We start from the raw sequence: 22,306 nt of genomic DNA on the forward strand, positions 1-22,306 counted from the left end.
ATGTAGCCCAGTCAATCACACGGATCAGCCTCTTCCCCCATCCCAACTCCCCCCACCCTCTGCCCCCCTCCTCCAACTTCATTTATGCCACACAATGCTTTTGGAAAGCAACATAAACAAAGTTCATTTTGACACCAGTCATTCTCTTTTCTCTTCTGTCCCAGAAGATTCAACAACTTGAAAGCACGTACCAGCAAATTCAGGAACAAATTCTTCCTTATCGAATGGTCCTCCCATTTGCAAAAGCGTGGCCTGATCTTCCAATCTACCTCATTGGAGACCTTGTATTTTTTTCTATGTAACTGTAGCACTATGAACTGTAACAATATATTCTGCACACTGATAACTTTCACTTTACACAACCTGTTGGTACTGTGTATAGCTCGATCGTACTTGTATACAATATGGTTTAGCTGGATAGCACAAACCGTGTCTCGGTACATATCACAATAATAATTACCAATACCTATTGGAGAAAGTTGACATTGTAAGTAAGCATCCCACTAAACTTACCTGTAGAGTGAGTAGCCTGGAAACCTTTCCTTTGTACCGATGCATCTGAAACAAACCTAACGAACATTTTACTTCCAGTGGAGATGACAGGATTTGGAATAATACTCCCACAGAACCGGCCGAGGATCGCAAACTTGTCCGTCTCCCCATCAAACACTTCCAGGTGATCGTAAGCACATTCTTGGTGTTGTTCGATCTCAAATTCATTAAAAGTCTGGAAAAGAAAACACCGGTGAAATATTTTCCCCCGGCACAAACATGTTGTCCAGTACATGGTTTAGTATCTATGTTGACTACCGTGAAGGTTAATGTCCAGGCAATGTGATCCGTAACATCCATTTGATAGTCAAACAAATGTATGATTCTATTAAAGTCACAAAAACACAAAAGAGTCACAGCACAAAAACAGAACCAAGACCATGCCGATCTTTTTGCCTGTCTTCACTAACCTCATTTGCTTACAATAGGATGGTGCTCTTTTATGCCATGCCTACTTGTCCATTTAAATGCCTCTTGAACATAGTTAAGTCATTTAATTTTGCATCTATTGTACAATATTCTTGAGACTTTATAGATCATAAAAGAAACAACATTCTGTTTGCCATGTAAGTCTATGACCTGTCTGTCTCTTCAAAGAGAAATAGTCTAATACATACAAACCTCTGTGTAAGAAAGAACTGCAGATACTGGTTTATATCGATGGTAGACACAAATTTCTGCAGTAAGTTGGTCTGGAGAAGGGTCTCGACCCATAACGTTGCCCATTCATTCTTTCCAGAGATGCTGCCTCACCCGCTGAGTTATTCCAGCATTGTGTGTCTACATACAAACCTCTTATTTTATCCGCCAATGTACCAGCCACCATCTTAAGGTTACCTAACAGTTGAATTTCAATGTTTAAGAAGGAACTGCAGATGCTGGAATATCGAAGGTAGACAAAAATGCTGGAGAAACTCAGCGGGTATGGAGCGAAGGAAATAGGCAATGCTTCGGGTCGAAACCCGTCTTCAGAATAGTTGAATGTGAATGGTCTTTTTGTTTCTGATTATAACATAAGAGATACAATTTATGTTGACACTTCAGAGGGACTTTCTGTCAAGATGCTAAACATCAAGTTCAAATGATTGGGAAGGAATTGCAGATACTGGTCACCTATTCCTTCTCTCCAGAGATGCTGCCTGGCTGTCCTGCTGAGTTACTCCAGCTTTTTGTGTCGTCCTTAAGTGCAAATGATTGCCAGACAACAGGTAGTTTTAACACATCTTTTCTGCACAGCTCACTAACCTGCTCACAAAGCTACAATTGGCCCGTAATCACAGACGAGTAAGGTTATTAGCAGGCTTTGTAGCATTTGACCTATATAGTAAGATTTAATAAACTCTCTTTGAAAATCCTCTGCAGCTAAATAATTCAAGTTCAAGATTGAATTATTGAATGTATATGCAAAATGAATTGCTTCAATTATGATGTGTATGAGAGAATTCTTTATTTTAGATCCTCAGTACCTGTATTACAAATTATTTACTCTGATAACTGGCATCTGATAACTGGCCTAATTTCTAATCTTCATGATTGAATCACAAATTGTGCAATAAATGAACAGCTTTCAAAAAATACTATTTGAAACACACATGCTCCCTGATATAGTTTTTTTCTCTTCTTACGGACTGAGTGATCAACTGGGCATTTGGAATCTAAGAAAGTAAAAAGTGGCAGAGCCTGCAACACAACGGGTCTGATCTCCCATTCATTTGGTTTTATTTTAGTTTAACGATACAGCGTGAAAATGGGCCCTTCAGCTCACCGAATCCGCGCCGACCAGCGATCGCCTGTAAATCTATGCTATCCCACTTTCACATTCTATACACTGGGGGGCAATTAACAGAAGCCAATTGACCTACAAACCTGCAACTCTTTGGAATATGGAAGGAAACCAGAGTACCCGAAGAAAACCCACGCGGTCACAGGAAGAACGAATAAACTCCGCTCAAACAGCACCGTTGGTCAGGATCGAACCAGGGTCTCTGGCACTGTGAGGCAGCAGCTCTACCGCTGCGCCACCGTGTCACACAGTTAAATAGACAGAAAGTGAAATGGGCTCCTGTTGGACAAGGTCTCTTCATTTCCCTGTGTGGCTGTGCCTGAGAAATCAAATTATCCCGGGCAACACTGATCTATTCTACATTTTCCTGGATCTCCATCCCCTTTGATGACTCGTTCGCACACCTGACACTTCCTTATCTCTGTATCCCCCCCTCCCCTGACTCTCAGTCCGAAGAAGTGTCTCGACCCGAAACGTCACTCATTCCTTCTCACCAGAGATGCTGCCTGTCCCGCTGAGTTACACCAGCATTTTTTGCCTATCTTCGGTTTACCACAATGATGCCTAGATTAGGGGGTATTTAAGAAGGAACTGCAGACTCTGGAAAAATCAAAGGTAGGAAAAAATGCTGGAGAAACTCAGCGGGTGAGGCAGCATCTATGGAGCAAAGGAGAAGGTGACATTTCGGGTCGAGACCCTTCTTCAGACTGATGTGGGGGTGGTGGGGTCAGGAAGAAGAAAGGGACAGTGGGCTGTGGGAGAGCTGGGAAGGGGAGGGGAAAGAGGGAGAAAGCAAGGACTACCTGAAATTGGAGAAGTCAATGTTTGTACATTGGGTGTAAACTACCAAAGCGAAATATGGCATGCTGCTCCTCCAATTTACGGTGGGACTCACTCTGGCCATGGAGGAGGCCCAGGACAGATAGGTTGGATTCGGAATGGGAGGGGGAGTTGAAGTGCTGAGCCACCGGGAGATCAGGTTGGTTATTGCGAACTGAGCGAAGGTGTTGGGCAAAGTGATTGCCAAGCCTACGCTTGGTCTCACTGATGTAGAGCAGCTGACACCTAGAGCAGCGAATGCAATAGATGAGGTTGGAGGAGGTGCAGGTGAACCTCTGTCACATCTGGAAAGACTGCTTAGGTCCTTGGATGGAGTGAAGGGGGCAGGTAAAGTGACAAGTGTAGCATTTACAGCGGTTGCAAGGGAAAATACCAGGGGAGGGGGTGGTTTGGATGGGAAGGGACGAATTGACCAGGGAGTTACGGCGGTAGCTGTCTCTTGCGGAAAGCCGAAAGGGGAGGAAATGGGAAGATGTGGCCAGTGGTGGGATCCCGTTGGAGGTAGCGAAAATGTTGGCAGATTATCTGCTGTATGTGATGGCTGGTAGGACGGAAGGTGAGGACAAGGGGGACTCTGCCCTTGTTACGAGTGGGGGGGGGGTGGGGAGTGAGAGCAGAGTCGCGGGGTATAGAAGAGAATCTGGTGAGAGCCTCATCTATAATCGAAGAGGGGAACCCCCTTTCCCTAAAGAATGAGGACATCTCCGATGCCCTTGTTTGGATCATCTCATCCTGGGTGCAGATGTGGCTTAGACGGAGGAATTGGGAGTAGGGGGGGGTGGGGGGGGGGGGGGAGATAGAGTCCTCACAGGAAGCAGGGTGGGAAGAAGTCTAGTCCAGATAGCCATGGGAGTCAGTGGGTTTATAGTGGATGTCGGTCAGAAGTCTATCACCTGCGATGGAGATAGTGAGGTCCAGAAATGGTAGGGAAGTGTCGGAAATGGTCCAGGTGTATTTGAGTGCCGTATGGAAATTAGTGGTGAAATGGATGAAGTCAGTGAGTTGTGTATGGGTGCAGGAGGTAGCACCAATGCAGTCGTCGATGTTGCGGAGGTAGAGTTTGAGGATAAGGCCACGGTACGTCTCGAACAAGGATTGTTCGACGTACCCTACAAAGAGGCAGGCATAGCTGGGACCCATGCGCAGGCCCATAGCTACGCCTTGGATTTGGAGGAAATGGGAGGTGTCAAAACGAAAAGTTGTTGAGGGTAGTAGCTACAGGGAGAGCTTGGACAGACTTGGATTGATTTTGAGATTTGTAATAGAAAAAAAATCACTTGTGGTTAAAGTGCACATTGTCAGATGTTATTGAAGGCCATTTTTATACATGTTGGTTTCACCATGTAGAAAATACAGCTGTGTTTATACATAGTCTCTCCATTTCAGGGCACCATAATGTTTGGGACACATGGCGTCACAGGCGTATATAATTGCTCAGGTGTGTTTAATTGCCTCCTTAAGGCATGTATAAGAGAGCTCTCAGCACCTAATCTTTCCTCCAGTCTTTCCATCACCTTTGGAAACTTTTATTGCTGTTTATCAACATGAGGACCAAAGCTGTGTCAATGAAAATCAAAGAAGCCTTTATGAGACTGAGAAACAAGAATAAAAATGTTAGAGACATCAGCCAAACCTTAGGCTTACCAAAATCAACTGTTTGGAACATCATTAAGAAGAAAGAGAGCACTGGTGAGCTTACTAATCGCTAATGGACTAGCAAGCCAAGGAAGACCTCCACAGCTGATAACAGAAGAATTTGCTCTATAATGAAGAAAAATCCACAAACACCTGTCCGACAGATCAGAAACACTCTTCAGGAGTCAGGTGTGGATTTGTCAATGACCACTATCCGCAGAAGACTTCATGAACAAAAATACAGAGGCTACACTGCAAGATGCAAACCACTGATCATCCACAAAAATAGGATGGCCAGGTTACAGTTTGCCAAGAAGTACTTAAAAGAGCAACCACAGTTCGGGACAAGAGTCTTGTGGACAGATGAGACAAAGATTAACATATCAGAGTGATAGCAAGAGCAAAGTATGGAGGAGAGAAGGAACTGCCCAAGATCCAAAGCATCTGTGAAACAAGGTGGTGGGGGTGTTGTGGCCTGGGCATGTATGGCTGCTGAAGGTACTGGCTCACTTATCTTCATTGATGATATAACTGCTGATGGTCGTAGCATAATGCATTAAGGGCAATAGACACACCCTATCTGCTCAAGTTCAAACAAATTCCTCAAAACATTGGCCAGCGGTTCATTCTACAGCAAGACAATGATCCCAAACATACTGCTAAAGCAACAATGGAGTTTTTCAAAGCTAAAAAATGGTCAATTATTGAGTGGCCAGGTCAATCACATGATCTGAACCCAATTGAGCATGCCTTTTATATGCTGAAGAGAAAACTGAAGGGGACTAGCCCCCCAAAACAAGCATAAGCTAAAGATGGCTGCAATACAGGCCTGTCAGATCATCACCAGAGAAGATACCCAGCAACTGGGGATGCCCATGAATCGCAGACTTCAAGCAGCCATTGCATGCAAAGGATATGCAACAAAATACTAACATGACTGTTTTCATTTAAATGACATTATTGTACCCCAAACATTATGGTGCCCTGAAACGGGGAGACAATGTCTAAACACTGCTGTAATTTCTACATGGTGAAACCAAAATGTATAAATATGGCCTTTATTAAAATCTGCCAATGTGCACTTTAACCACATGTGATTTATTCTATTACAAATCTCAAATTGTGGAGTACAGATGCAAATAAATAAATGATGGGTCTTTGGCCCAAACATTATGGAGGGCACTGCATGTTAATACGTTCCAGCTAATTACATAAACTCCACACAGGCAACAAACTACTTACGTGTATTTCTAAACATCCTATACAAAGCTAAATATACTGCATCTGCTGTTTCTCTTATATACATCACAAATTAAAATCGCATAGCTATAGTGGATGTACCAAAAATAATCTCAAATTTGGAGAATTTACCAGGGATGCTGGTGGATCAATACCAATTTCTCTCTGCAGTTACCTCTTTTAAAGCTAAGGATATATTCAATTAATTCCTTTATCTAGCCTTTCTTCACTAATATGATACTTTTATTACAAGAAATACCTTTTTTCCTCATTTCTTATTTTTTAGCACTCTGCAGTGAAAACAGATAACAAAATAAATAATAATATCTAAAGTCATCCTTCATAAAAACTAGAGCACACTATGGTTACTATATGGTAGCCAGGGACACAAATTATATTGTTGGGTTTTAAATGTCAGCAGTATAAAACTCATCGCTTGTAATCACATTGTTATATAAGTAAAAACACATTGGTCCTGATCTTGTGTAGGAAGGAACTGCAGATGCTGGTTTAAACCGAAGATAGACACAAATTGCTGGGGTAATTCAGCGGGACAGGCAGCATCTCTGGAGAGAAGGAATGAGTGACGATTCGGGTCGAGACCCTTCTTCAGACTGAAGCCTTGTGAGAATTTTCTCAAACAAGTCTATTTACACTTGTTTCAGTGATGTCACTGGTAGATAAGGTGGTCAAGAAGGCTTTTGGCACATTGGCCTTAATCAGACACAGTAGAGAAGTTGGGAGGTTATGTAACAGATGTAGACAGGTGTGGTGAGGTCACATTAGCAATATTGTGTTGAATTTTGGTCACACTGTTGTCAAAATGTTGTCAAGGTGGAAAGGGTGCAGATAAGATTTACAAGGATGTTACCAGAACTTGAGAGCCTGAGCTATAGGGATAGACAATAGGTGCAGGAGTAGGCCATTCGGCCCTTCGAGCCAGCACCACCATTCAACGTGATCATGGCTGATCACCCCCAATCAGTACCCCGTTCCTGCATTTTACCCATATCCCCTGACTCCGCTATCTTTAAGAGCCCTATCCAGCTCTCTCTCTTGAAAGCATCCAGAGAACTGGCATCCACCGCCCTCTGAGGCAGAGAATTCCACACACTCACAACTCTCTGTGAGAAAAAGTGTTTCCTCGTCTCCGTTCTAAATGACTTACCCCTTATTCTTAAACTGTGGCCCCTGGTTCTGGATTCCGCCAACATCGGGAACATGTTTCCTGCCTTCAGCGTGTTCAAACCCTTAACAATCTTATATTGGGACGACAGATGGCACAATGGGCTAAGTGTTCGGCTGGCGACCGGAAGGTAGCCGGTTCGAATCCCGCTTGGAGTGCATACTGTCGTTGTGTCCTTGGGCAAGACACTTCACCCACCTTTGCCTGTGTGTGAATGTGTTTCCTGCCTTCTAAAATCCAGAGTGTACAAGCCCAGCTGCTTCATTCTCTCAGCATATGACAGTTCCCGCTATCCGGGAACTAACCATGTAAACCTACGCTGCACTCCCTCAATAGCAAGACTTTATTCCTTGGAGAGCAGGAAAATGAGGGGTAATCTTATAGACATGTATAAGATCATGAGAGGAATAGGGTAAGCAGGGCCGGCCTTAAGCCAATTGGACCAATTGGGCCCTGCGCCTAAGAGGGCCCCACGTTAATTTTCCGTATTTCGTAAGGAAATGCAATACAAATTCATGTTGTTAAATACAGATTTTTTTAAAAACGAACATGGTTAATCGTTACAATGGCCATGAGACAAAAACGATTTGTTAACTACCACTGTTAGCACTTGTTAACAGCCAGTAGTTAACACGCAGTTATACTGTAAATTGTATTCAAAGGAAATTGGCGTCATTAATACTTGGTCAAAACACAATTACATTTACTGAGGAATGTGGATCAATGTATTGATGACACATTGTGAGAATTGAGGGCTCTGGACTGCGAGCACAGGCTTCTTCTTGGTGTGCAGGTAAAGTCATTCACCTACCGACCCACATTGTGTCTCTCTGTCTTTCGCTCTCTCCCTCACTCTCTCTCGCTCTCTCACTCCCTCTCTCTCTCACCCTGTCGCCTCGGCATTTCCAGAATCATTTGGCGTTTTGCGGGGACGGCTGCATTTGCGGTTCCTTCCTGTTGGAGGGGAGGGGAGGGAGCCCTGGCCCATGGCAGCTCCTGGTCCATTCCCTCCGCAGGTGCCGCCTGGCCCGCTGAGTTCCTCCAGCACTCTGTGTTTTTTGTTTGGCTCTGGAGTTGAAGATGCACAAGGGGGGCTGGGGTATCTCCAGCTAAAGGGATCAGGGGGTATGGAGAGAAGGCAGGTACAGGATACGGAGTTGGATGATCAGCCATGATCATATTGAATGGCGGTGCAGGCTCGAAGGGCCGAATGGCCTACTTCTGCACCTATTTTCTATGTTTCTATGTCTTCTCTCCAGAGCCGCTGCCTGTCCTGCTGAGTTCAGCTTTATGTCTATCTTCAATTTCAGAGTTAAATAAAATACACAGTGCTGGAGGAACTCAGCAGGCTAGGCGGCATCTGTGGAGGGAATGGATTAGGAGTTGTTTCGGGTTCTTCTTCAATAGGAAGAAACTGCAGATCAAAGATACTAGAGCGGATACTAGTATCTTTGCTGCAGATCAGGCATGATATTCTTCCAATTTAAATCAGAATTTTTTGTTGCCCGATTATTTGGTGGCCAATCAACCGCTGTCTCTAAGGGGGTTGCGTCCAATCACCGACCAACTGCCCTTAAAATTCCCATCCAATCAACAAATCGGTCTCCTCCCGTCCAATCAACTGCTGTCTGCAAGGGCATTGTGTCCAATCACATAATGCAGTTTAATGGTAATTAGCACGGTAAAGGTTGGAAGCCAGCGGAGGTACTGACAGTCAGACGGGAGCAGGAGAGATTAAGAATGTATAATCCATAGCACCTTAATGTACAATGCCATAATAGATACTAAATAACAGGGCTGACAGACCTTGGCTGGGAACCTGGGGCTCACCAAAATTATTCCCAATTGGGCCCCGCACCTCCGAAGGCCGGCCCTGAGGGTAAGGGAAATCAAGTACCAGAGAACATAGGTTTTTGGTTAGGGGGAAAGATTTAATGGGACTCTGCGGAGCTTTTTTTTTACACAAAGGCTGGTAGGTATGTGGAACGAGCTGCCAGAGGAGGTAGTTGAGGCAGGTTCTTTCACACCATTTAAAAGATATTTGACAGGTACATGGATAGGATGTTTAGAAGGATAAGGGCCAAACACGGGCAGGTACGACTAGTGTAGATGGGACATGGTGGTCGGCATGGGAAATTTGGGCCGAAGGTCCTGTTCCCATGTTGTATCAATCTATGATTATGACTCTATGCTGTCACATCCTGCAATATATAAAATAATGCACCTTGTATATTATTTTCACAGCAGTCACTTGATGATTGCCAGAACTATCATATTTAAATTAAATATTCCAATGTGAATGAAAAATCACAGGCTTTCCATATCATAAATAAATTAGGAAAAAAGAATTGCTTTCAAAATGTTGTCAAAAATATTGACGAAATCTATTCCTCACAGAAAATACCTCATGCAGAGCTGAGCAATTTTCTGACCAAATGTTTAAACAAAAGCCCTTTTTCAAATTGGACACCTCCAATATTTACAGCTTGTTCTGCAACAAACCATAGCTAATCTCATTCATCATGTCACATCCACACTTTCCGGAAGGCCGCTCAGAAGCCGAGGCTGGAGCTGCCGAGGCAAGGAACAATGGTGGACCCGGCTTCGGGGGAACACCATGTGCAGGGGGGGGGGGGATGAAGGGGTCCTGGCGCAGGATACTTTGCAACCTTGTTGACGCCTACAAAAGGGCGACTATTTGCATACCATTTTCATATTATCTTTTTCTGCGTGCCTAGTATTATTATTAAATGTAGCATTTTAATTTTATCTCAGTCTAATGCTTCAGTTTTTCCAGTTTGGAGTTACAAAACCATATCACACGATCAGAACGAGGTCAAACAGACCACCAGAGAAATAAAAATTCCATGGAAATCAATAGAAAGGCAATAAAGGTGCATCAAATGAACTTGCAGCAGATGTTACTGGGAAATACCATAGGGATGATGAACCAAGGAACTCCTAATATGAAAGCAGCTGGTGAAAGAGTGTTAGAAATGGTGGCATCCTCTGTCACTCCAGGTGTCAGCTGAATACTGTAATACTGTAAGGTGAATGCCAAGATTCTGGGGACTAGAGCAGGAAATTGTAATAAAAGATGACCATTAAAGAAACAAACCTTTGTTTAAATGACACAAGACCACATGGTGATTTTACATTGTTTTGGTTCAATGGAAAGGTGAGGAAGCTGAAGAAACCGCACAAAAGTAAGCATGTAGGTACAGCAGGCAGTGAAGAAAGCTAATGGAATCTTGGCCTTCATAGCGAGAGGATTTGAGTTTAGGAGCAAGGAGGTCCTACTGCAATTGTACTGGGCCCTGGTGAAACTGCACCTGGAGTATTGTGTGCAGTTTTGGTCTCCTAATTTGAGGAGGGACGTTCTTGCTATTGTGGGAGTGCATCCCAGGTTAGTTCCTGGGATGGCGGGGCTGTCATATGATGAAAGAATTGGTCAACTGGGCTTGTATTCACTGGAATTTAAAAGGATGAGAGGAAATCTCATGGAAACAAATACAATTCTTAAGGGATTGGACAGGCTGGATGCAGGAAAAATGTTCCCCATTTTGGGGGAGTCCAGACTCAGGGGTCAAGGTTTAAGAATAAGGGGTAGGCCAATCAGAACTGATATAGAAGAGATATGAGGAAAACATTTTCACCCAGAGTTGTAAATCTGTGAAATTCTCTGCCACAGAAGGCAGTGGAGGCCAATTCATTGGATGTTTTCAAGAGAGAGTTAGATTTAGCTCTTTGGGCTAAAGGAATCAAGGGATATGGTGAGAAAGCAGGAACAGGGTACTGATTTTGGATGATCATCCATGATCACATTGAATGGCAGTGCTGGCTTGAAGGGCCGAATGGCCTACTCCTGCATCTATTTTCTATGTTTCTAAAACAAGAAATGGCAAAAGATATGAGAATATGGAAGGATTCCCAACACCTATTGAAGGAAAGGCTAGCAAAAGCTGTAAAATGATGTGTGCATCAGTACAGGATTTTTAGGGCAATGATAAAAATATTGGAATCAATAGGGCCATGAAAATATCACATTGCAGAAAAAAGTTAATTTTGAAAAAGATGAAAACCAAGAAGAAACTCTAAAATCTAAGGGTAAGATAGCACAGCTTAAGGATTTGGGAGAAGATGGAGGTTTCAGTATCTTTCAACACTCAGGAGATGAAAGGAACTTCTGACTGATCCTTTTGGTAGGAAGGAACTACAAATGCTGGTTTACACCGAAGATAGATACAACATTCTGGAGTAACTCAGCATGACTGGCTGCATCTCTGGAGAAAAGGAATAGGTGATGTCTTGGATCGAGACCCTTGTTCACTCATACAGCCAGCTTCTGCAGTTCTTTCTGATACATTTTGTCTCTTCCACTGTAAAATCATCTCAAGATAGGCCCATTTTGAAGAAGTCCTCATCCTCTTTCTGACGAGAGTTCTGCAGAGTCTCAACCTGAAACGTCACCTATTCCATTTCTCCAGAGATGTAGCCTGACCCACTGAATGTTGTTCAGCATTTTGCGTCTATCTTTAAGGTTTCAGCGCCATTTGTTTAGATACAAAAGATTTTAAAAAACGGGCTGGGTTTGCTCAAATTTCCCTCCCACAGTGAGACAGAATTAAGCTCAGGGGAGCAATCCAGCCCACTACCTGAGCTCAATCTATTGGGTTGGGAATAGTCACTGAGTAGGACCTGCTTCCAGTGAAACTTCTGCTAAGAACTTGCTGTTAAAAGTCAGCCAATTGGTCATCTGGCCATAAGTGATAGGAGCAGAACTAGGCTATTCAGCCCATCTGGCTTACTCTGCAATTCAATATTTGCTGATTGTTACTTTTTTGCATATCTTTCATTCATTGTTCTATATCTCTCTACATCGCTGTCTATATCTCTTGTTTCCCTTATCCCTGACTAGCCTGAAGAAGGGTCTCGACCTGAAACCTTACCCATTCCATCTCTCCCTATAAAGCAGTGTGCTTTGCTTGATATTTTCCCCTTTGGAGTTTTATTAAGTGCAATTATTTTCCTGTCAGCAAGTTCTATCTTTAAGTTTACCAGACACTTTTTCGATTGACTGCCTCTAATGCGCACACTGCAACTGGCTAAATGTGACTGATAGGAAATTCTTTGAATGGGATATTTGAAAAATAAAGCACCTGTGAACTTTGCAGATTTCTTTAACACAAACTGCCCAAAGTAGTTCAATGCTGAAAAAATTATTTGAAGGATGGTGATATAGAGTATTAAGAGCCTGTCCCACTAACACGACTTTTCAGCGACTGTCTTCGACCTTCAAACTCGAGGGCACTCGCCTGAAAAACCGCGAGCCGGATCGACCGTCTGCACACGCACACACACGCACAAACACATCGCAAAGGTGGGGCCAGGGAAAGCGGGGGAGCGCAGTCTGAAATTCACACCCACGATGAACAGGAAGGTAAAAGACGGCTGCCACAGTAACGGTAAGTCCTTTAGAGAGTGCGGAGAGTGGGGGGGGGGGGGGGGGGGGGGGAAGAAGGAGTGGAGACACTATTAAGAAGCCAGACAACTTTTAAGAAAGTCGGTTTACTTACCTTTTTTTTCTCAACGAGTTTTACCTTCGATTATCTTTGATTGCCTTTGACTACCTACGATAGCATTACGACCTAGTATGACCTACCTCGACTAAACCTACGATTTTTTCCATGGTGACCTTTTTTTTCTCGCAGGCATATTTCAGCATGTTGAAAAAACGCCGCGACCTAGCTGAGGCCTCAAGTAGGCGGGGACTACTCTCGAGCATGAAGGAGAGTTACAAAGACCTCCTAGGACCTCGTGTCGACCATGCTGCGAGTATGAGTCGAGGGCAAACTCTTCTAAACTTGCAAATTAGGTCACCGCGGTGGGACAGGCCCTTGAGGAACAGATTAAAGAAGCAATACAATGTAAAAAGCAGTAAATTGCAACATGGAATTAATACACTATGAATCATTTGCCACAAAACAATTGAGTTTAATTCCATTGGACCCAGCTAGATTCACCATGGATTTGTCCTATATATTAATAAGAGCCTTTGAAGCAGCTTCACAACAGTATCTTCTGAATTTACTTTAAGTATGTAAACATCATTTAAAAATTCAATTGTAAACAGAAAGTTGCATAGAATGGGATCTGCTATTGTATTTTATGGATTATCAAAACAGGTAGTGAGTGGAATTTATATCATGAATTTATATTGGAGGTTATGGGGAGAAGGCAGGAGAATGGGGTTAGGAGGGAGAGATAGATCAGACATGGTTGAATGGCGGAGTAGACTTGATGGATCGAATGGCCTAAGCCTACTCCTGTCACATGATCTTATGATCTTATGAAACAAACGTGAAAATAAAAATTGAAGATTGTTTTCAATGTAAGGAAATAGAGTTCAGTTAAGTACAGCTTTGGACAAATACCAAATATCTGTCTATTTGTATGCAATGAGTTTATTTCTCTGTAATTATTTGCACATTGTGGTAGCGTGTTTGCTCTGGGAAACATCACCATCAAATGCTGGTGGATTGCAGATGCTTTAGTGAGGCTCAAGTGATGGGTGGGAACTTCCTTTCCGTCTCTGTCATTAAAGAGAGGGTAGCTTCTGCTTAACACTTTGTACGTTCAATGCCCAGCAGAGTATTTCCACAGTTTACAGATCTTTCAAATCCCTTGTTGTAATTTCAGTTTTCTTGTATTCATGATTTTTTTTAAAAATTGTTTTGTTTTAAGTGTGAAGATGCTGTTTAGTGCTTTCTATGTTTAAGTAAAATTAATAGGAGGTGCAAAGATTGATGACATTTCCAGTCGGTGGTTCGCATCCCAGCTGTACCTCATCGCCACAAAAGGGTCAGTAGCATCACGCAATGCGAAAGTGAAGTAGCACTTTGAGTCAAGTCGTACGGAAATATAGATTTTAAATTTAATCCAAGGTGGGAATGCCTGTTGTATCTGAAATGTTCTGGGATCTGGAGGCCCTGCTGATCTGCTCTGCAATTCTACATCTGAGTCCATTTGAATTGTGTCCAGACCCATTAACTGGTTGCTGTGTGGGAGTTGCTCTTTGGCAAGAGGAGACCACAGCTGCAGCAGACCCAGGAGAGGAGTGGAGCTTCCTCCGCATCAGGGATCAGGGCTAAGACCTAGATTAAAGAGGCCCGGAGGCTCCTTACGAGCCTTTGGGGAGTTCTAACAGAGGTTATTTCTGAAGAGCTGACTTTGTTTCTACTGGCCAAATGGTGACATGGGCTAAGGATCGATTGCTGGTCGGATGATTTTGTGGCACCACTCAGCCCCCCAAATCATTGTTGTATCGCAGTGTCAATGATATCACTGGGCTGTGATTTTCGAATGATGAGTAGGCACAACATTATTTTCACATGGTTTAAGAAAGAACCTCAGATGCTGGTAAAATCGAAGGTCGACACAAAATGCTGGAGAAACTCAACGAGTGAGGCAGCATCTATGGAGAGAAGGAATTGGCAACCTTTCGGGTCGAGACCCTTCTTCAGACTGATGTCAGGGGAGGGATGACAAAGAAAGACACTGGGCGGAGACAGTGGGACTAGTAGGAGAAGGGGGAGGGGAAGGAGAGAGAAAGCAAGGGCGACCTGAAGTTAGAGAAGTCAATGTTCATACCGCTGGGGTGTAAACTACCCAAGCGAAATATGAGGTGTTGTTTCTCCAATTTGCGCTGGGCCTCACTCTGGAGGCCAGGACAGAAAGGTCAGATTGGGAATTGGAGGGGGCGATGACGTGCTGGGCCACCGGGAGATCAGCTTGGTCAAGGCGGACTGAGTGGAGGTGTTCAGTGAAATGATGGCCGAGCCTGCGCTTGGTCTCGTAGAGCAGTTGACACCTGGAACAGCAGTTGCAGTAGGTGAGGTTGGAGGAGGTGCAGGTGAACCTCTGCCTCGTGGTGAACCTTGTAGATGATCCAATTGGTTATCTTAAACATTACAGAAACATTTTACATTTTTCTGTAATTTCTATGATATCCGATTGTGTCATTTACAAGTGGACCCATTGGATCATCTACACATTTTACAGAAAAATGAGAGAAAATAATTTTGTGGCAGGGTATTGACATTTTTAAGGTTAGCCTAGTCAAGAAGTATAATATGATAACCAGCTCTTCTATCTGGTGCTAATATTAAAATATATTATATTTTCCATTCATAAACTTACAATCTTCACTCTTTGGCCTGGAGTTGCAGAGATCTCCCAGGTACATTCTTTGCGACTAGGATATTTATCAGGCCAATTGGGACTTGTGATGGGACCAGTGGCACTGTAAATCCTGTGTTCACATTCCGCTGGAATAGAAAGCAACATCGCCAATTAGTTCATCAGCAGAGCAGTGTTAAAATCAAGACACTTTGCATATAAATAACAAAATACATTTACTCATAAACAGAGTCCCAGCAAATCGCTGTAATGTTATCAATAAGCAGTGGATGTAGTGTACCTGGACTTTCAGAAAGCATTTGATAAGGTCCCACATAGGAGATTAGTGGGCAAAATTAGGGCACGTGGTATTAGGGGAAGTGCTGACATGGATAGAAAATTGGTTGGCAGACAGGAAACAAAGAGTAGGATTAACGGGTCCCTTTCAGAATGGCAGGCAGTGACTAGTGGGGTACCACAAGACTACGTCATTCACAAATCCCACAAAGGAGGTTAAGAACTGATATTTCAATGACAATAAGGAATAGGAGTAGTTTCTCCCTCCTAATAGCAATGTTACAAAATTTTGAGATTTAAAAAATCAAGTCTGTAATTTATGCCATCAGATAAAGCATAAAAATAAGTTTAATTTGACATCTAATTCACTTTCATATCTCAAGTATTTAAAAAGTTATGGCCATTTTCATACTCGGAAATGAGCATCTTGTTCCCTATTGATTTTCTATGGACATAACAAAAAAGTTGTGATCGTGAACAGTCAAAAGCCCATAACTTTCTTAAAAATTAAGAGAACTGAATGAAATTTTCAGTTATCATAGATTGAAGCATTCTGAAACAAATATAAAATAATCTTACTTGGATGACCTGAAATTAAAGCATATAATTAGTTAGTTACCTAATTGTAGCTAATTTCAGACTTCAATTACTAGATCTAAACATCTATCCATTTCTTAATAAATGATTAACATTTTTAAATAGCCTAAATGTCCAAATAATATTCACAAATAATTCACAATAAAACATGATTTTAAAATCTCATTTACATTAATTTATAGGCCAAATGGAAGGAATTCAGTGTTCAATTGCTGTAAATAAATGCCCATTTAAATCAGCTTTCCAGTGGGTCCCTGTGGAACGCGCTGGTTTAGAACGTTCACATTGCGGTAGATTTGTGCCTCAAATGCCGAGAAAAATACTGCGCGATATAATGGGCCCAAATTGAGCTACTCGCAATAATAAATTTTGTATAAAAGGATCTTTAGAAGCCCTTTTTAATGTAAAAATATACAACCTACCTTCTGCTATTTTCTTTATGAGACCCTGCGGTTGCTGACGGTCGCGGGTTTAAAGATTGATTTTTAAACTACTATAACTATTATTCAAGGCCTTTAAACCTAATAATAGCTTTTGCGACGGGGTCTATCAGCGATTTTTCGTTAATAATTAACTAGGCTGAACATTTTCGATTGGAACAGCTTAGAGAAAATCGCGTTTTAAACCCGCCCCCTCTAAACGGCGCCAAAATCGCGCACAACCTCAGCGGCAGATTGTCAAAGACGCTTCAGGTAGGCTTTGCAACATACCTACTCCTAACCCCAGTCTCCCCGTAACCTCTGAAGCAAATCTGAAATAACAAAATGCTGGAAATACTGAGCATATCACATATAAATCCGGGGAGGAGAACAGTCTTAACATTTGATTACAATGACCATCAAATCTGATAAAACACCACTATCTCTTCATCCTTCTCCTCAGGCTGTTCCCAGAATTTCCTGCTGCAATGCTGTGCTCTAAGGCAGCTGAGAATTAATGTCCTGAGTTATTACATCAATTCACATTGATTTAACTATCAAATGAATAAATGCATTTGTCTAAGCAGCCAAATCAACACATACCTTCTTTGCAATCATGTTTGTTTTCATGTAGTACAAATCCGTTTCGGCACTGACAAACATAACTGCCTATTGTATTGACACACTCATGTTGACAGCCTCCATTGTCTTTGGAACATTCGTCTTTATCTGTGAAAAGGGCAGAGAGGGATCATACATCATGCATTTATAAATTCCGAGCCCAAACAGTCAGAATTAAACCACGCATGCGTGTTCATCCAGAACAAGGTAAACTAAAGTATAGGCACAACTGTCCATGACGCCATCTACTTTAGCTGTACCTATTCATTATTAAGCTTGCACTTTCACCTAAAATTGCCAATCCATCAAGCAGATCGGGGAAGAAGCTTTGGATTTGGCAATGGCTTCAAGTTCTCGATAGTCTCCTCAGTAAGACTCTGCCTTGCTCTGTTAAACCATCTGTAACTTTAAAGTGCGCGGCAGTGCATTTTGCTTGAATGAATCTGATTTCAGAAACACACAGATTAAGCAGCAGTTAAGAACTACCGGAAGATGCTCTATATTCTTCAAACAGAATGACCGATCAAGGAAGTATTTAGTAAAAGAAATCACACTCGGTTAAACTAAATTCCTTTAAAACAAAAGGTGTCATTGTGTTAGAATGTAGCAAAGGTTAGCACCGAAGATATAATCCTTGGAATCTACATAAAACAGCCACAAACTCGCTGCAGGGGAGAAAAGCTGTAATAATATTAGCAGTCATTCCAGTAAGTGGCAGTTAGCTCCCATCTCTCTACAAGAGTTGTCATATCAGGCAAGGGCAGTTCATCCATTTGGTCAAAACTGGCAGACTGTTTCTGACACTCAGTTCCATAATGCAAGGCATTTTTTTTTTTAATCACTTCTGCATGTTGTGAACTGAGACTCTCGGGCAGCTGTTGAAAACTAGATGTGAGGATCTCAGAGAACAAAAATTACAGAGTAAAAATCTCAAGTGCTGCAACATGATGACGATGCTTGGTCTGAACACTACACGACAAATCAACATGTTTGTATTTAGCACTGATATGAATAATAATTTAAATGTAGGTGGGCAGAAAATTAGAAACACGTAGGCAGGAGGATTAATTTCAATAAGTTTACAAGATGAAAAGTACGTTGTAGTTTGGTGTGTAGTAACACAAAGTATTGTTGCCCAACAACGTGTTTATTGTTAATTTGCAGCTTTAGAAAGCGGCATTCTTGAGGGGTGATGTAGTCAGATGAGCGCAGGTTTTGCAGAGGTGGAATAATTTAGTTTATATAAACGGATTATCACGGGACAGAAGCATATTCACAGAAACCAGTCTAACAGTTTTCAATGGATGCGTCAGGCCACAAGTGACGAGAATTACTGTTAGATGTCAGCCAGTCAGAGGACATATGGTCGTACCTCTGAATCTGTCAGAGGTCGCCAGTCTGTCTATAATACCTACTCGGCTGGAAAGGGATACCTGCAGCAGGTTCTTGCAGGATTCAAAAATAAAAATTTTCTCTTTGCATGGTGCTTCCCGGTCTGTGAAAGAAAACGTATTATGATAGCACCAGAGATGAACGTGTGCCGCTTGTTCCTTCAATTATCAAATTTCATGCTCGTTCACAAAATAATCACATTATTTTTTTTGTTTAGTTCAGAGATACAGCGTGGAAACAGGCCCTACGGCCCACCGAATCCGCGCCGACCGGTGATCTCCGTGCATTAACACTGTCCTACACACACACACTAGGGACAATTTACAATTTTACCAAGCCAATTAGCCAACAAAACTGTACGTCTTTGGAGTGCGAGAGGAAACAGGAGATCTCTGAAAAAACCCACACAGGTCACAGGGAGAACGTACAAACTCCGTACAGACAGCACCCATAGCCAGGATCGAACGTGGATCTCTGGTGCTGTGAGGCAGTAACTCTATCGCTGTGCCATCATGCCGCCCGTTTTCATATATAGGCTCTGATTAAATAAACAAAAAGATCAGTGATGGGTGAAGAACTGATCCTTTCCTTTAATTTTACTGAGCTACCTGAATTATAATTATTTAACTAACGCAAACATGTTATCAGTAATGCTCTAATTGTTCAGAAGTCCCAATGGTTCAGTACACAGTCCACTCATTATTCAAGAGTAGGTCAGATGTCATAGAATGACAGTGTTATACAGCAGGCTGACACCATTTGCCTGCATTTGGTCCATGTCCATCTAAAGCTTTTCCATCCATGTTCTTATCCAAATGTCTTTTAAATGCTAGTATAGTACCAGCTTCAACTCCTTCCACTGGCACTCGTTCCATATACCCACCGTCCTTTCTGTGGAAACGTTGACCCTTAGGCCCCTTTTAACCCTTTCCCTTCTCATCTTTGGAGTGTGGGGGGGGGGGGGAAACCGAAGCAGCCGGAGAAAACTCACGCAGGTCACGAGGAGAACGTACAAACTCCAGCACCCGTAGTCAGAATCGAACCCGGGTCTCTGGTGCTGCAAGCGCTGTAAGGTAGCAACTTTACCGCTGCGCCTTTATATGGAGACAATGCTCTTGGTGAACGGATTCCAATTGCCCAGCAGCATTACTTTTCCATGTATCAATGGAGGGGTACATAAGCCAACTTAATATCTGTGAATCCCACAAGGAAATGGCTTCAGAATAAAAACTTGACACCAATGATTTATGATCCCCTTCACACTTGAGAATATGAATACATTTTCTCAGTGCCTTGAAGAGTTCTGCAGTTGTACAGTTAAGAATTTGTTACGCTGCAAGCACTGAGTTTATTTAACAGTTTTGCTTTATATTTATAGTTGACAACAGCATCTGATGCTCTTGAGGGGCTAATCATCTCTGCGAATGATTCTTCTCAGTCGCAAAGATGGTCTCTAAAGTCACACAAAACAGAAAATCTCAGGTTGGTTCCTTAGGCGTTGTCATTTTCCTCAATGTGTCTACATCAGGAAGGTTGCAAAAAAGAAAATCAGAAAGTGGAACAGTCTGACCTTGTGGATAGATTTTAAGGAGCAATAGGAGATAACTGACAAGAAGATACACACGTTTAACTGAATGAAGAAATGCCACGGGATAATCCGATGACTAAATGCTGTACTTAAAATGTCCTTTCATTTTTTTTAATTTTTATTTTTTATTTTATTAGAAGTTAATACAGTACAAAACAATACAGTGGCACCTAATTTTAGGTGCCAACTATGTCATACCGTAATCCATTCTATGTACAACCTCTAGTTTTATGTTATGAGAAGGAAGTAAGCAAGACAAGAAAAAGAAAACAATAGAAAGGGGAAAAAGTGGAAAAATAGATGGTAGAGAGTAGAAAAACGTGAAGTGTGTATATAAAAAATAAAAAAATAAAATAAAAAAGAAAAAGTGGAAAGTAGAAATAGAAGAGAAGGCCCCTTAAAAGAGAATTTTTCAAATCTATATCCTTTCATTTAAATTAGGCCAGCAGTCATCACTAGTTAAAAGTTGCAAAAGTATTTGAAACAGAAATCCCAGTGTCTGTGATAAATGGACATTTTTACTTCATACATGCAGATATTTCCATTAAAATGTCTGCACAAATGATAAGCCATGTGGATATTTGATACAGCCATTTACACTGCTCAGAGAATTAAAACCTTGTGATTATAATCATAAATTGCATCCTGTACAACTGTGGCAAGCGTTGGACTATCATATTTCATTCTTCTTCAAATCCTTACATACTGGTGAAACCATATCTTGCAATTTCCTGTTCTTATACTTGATTATACGATGCCTATACGTCAACATCATTTGGTGATGGGGAATTCAGATTTGTCTAATTTGTTGGTGGTGTTCTTTAGGGTGGCGCAGCGGTAGAGTTGCTGCCTTCCAACGCTTGCAGCGGCGGAGACCCGGGATCGATCCCGACTACGGGTGCTGGCTGTACGGAGTTTGTACATTCTCCTCATAACTTGCGTGGGTTTTCTCCGAGATATTTGGTTTCCTCCCGCACTCCATAGACATACAGGTTTGTAGGTTCATTGACTTGGCATAAATATAAATTGTCTCGAGTGTGTGTAGGATAGTGTTAATGTGCTGGTCGGTGCGGACTCGGTGGACCGAAGGTACCGTTTCAGCTTACTCTCTAAACTAAAGTAAACTAAACTAAACTAAAGTAAATTAAATTAAATAATTGCTTTAAGTATAAAAGAGGAATTAGTACACTATGATTGCAGAACTTCTTCAAAGTAGACATACCCTGAGGAGAACTTTTTCAAAGTAGACATACCAAGAAGGGTCTCGACCCAAAGCAGAGTCTGAAGAAGGGTCTCGACCCAAAACGTCACCCATTCCTTCTCTCCAGAGGTGCTGCCTCACCCGCTGAGCTACTCCAGCATTTTGTGTTTACCCAAGAGATTCTCACTCTGTTCAGGTTTAATATAGCAGATTACAAATAACTTTCCAGAAATGTTGGGGATCACAGGATTCAGGAAGAGGAAGGTAAAAAATTAAATCTCTACTTGCAGGAGAATGACCTTAGGAATATTGAAGGATAAAGTATCGACAAACCCCGTACAAGTCTGTGTCACAGAACACTAAAGGAAGTTGTCCTGGAATAGTGAATGTATTTGAGGTTATTTACAAGGTTTTTTCAGAGACTGGATCAATTTCATAGGATCGAAACTGATGTGACCCCAATTTAAAAAAAAAAACAGAGGTAGAGAGTAAACAGGTGATTGTAGATTATTAGTTTAGTTTAGAGATACAGCGCGGAAACCGGTCCTTCGGCCCACCGGGTCCCCGCCGACCAGTGATCCCCGCACATTAACACTTTCCTACACACACTAGGGACAATTTTTACATTTACCATGCCAATGAACCTACAAACCCTGTACATCTTTGGATTGTGGGAGGAAACCGAAGATCTCAGGGCAAACCTGTGCAGGTCATAGGGAGAACGTACAAACTCCGTACAGACAGCACCCGTAGTCGGGATCGAACCCGGGTCTCCGGT

General features: G+C 42.2%; 1 protein-coding gene across 3 annotated transcripts in view; it reads right to left on the minus strand.

Moving 5' to 3' along the window:
* The window catches only part of tll1 (tolloid like 1), a 372,266-nt gene that overhangs the window by 34,314 nt on the left and 315,646 nt on the right, over positions 1–22,306 (minus strand). For 2 of the 3 annotated variants that reach the window (XM_033019027.1, XM_033019018.1), the window contains 4 exons: positions 18,720–18,842; positions 17,330–17,455; positions 15,435–15,562; positions 514–727 (listed from right to left, as the gene is read on the minus strand). In XM_033019027.1, the coding sequence (XP_032874918.1) occupies positions 514–727; positions 15,435–15,562; positions 17,330–17,455; positions 18,720–18,842 (591 nt within the window). The remainder of the gene's footprint in view (positions 1–513; positions 728–15,434; positions 15,563–17,329; positions 17,456–18,719; positions 18,843–22,306) is intronic. The other variant, XM_033019035.1, reaches the window with a different exon arrangement.

The sequence above is a fragment of the Amblyraja radiata genome, chromosome 1, assembly GCF_010909765.2.
Source record: "Amblyraja radiata isolate CabotCenter1 chromosome 1, sAmbRad1.1.pri, whole genome shotgun sequence".
NCBI lineage: Eukaryota > Metazoa > Chordata > Chondrichthyes > Rajiformes > Rajidae > Amblyraja > Amblyraja radiata.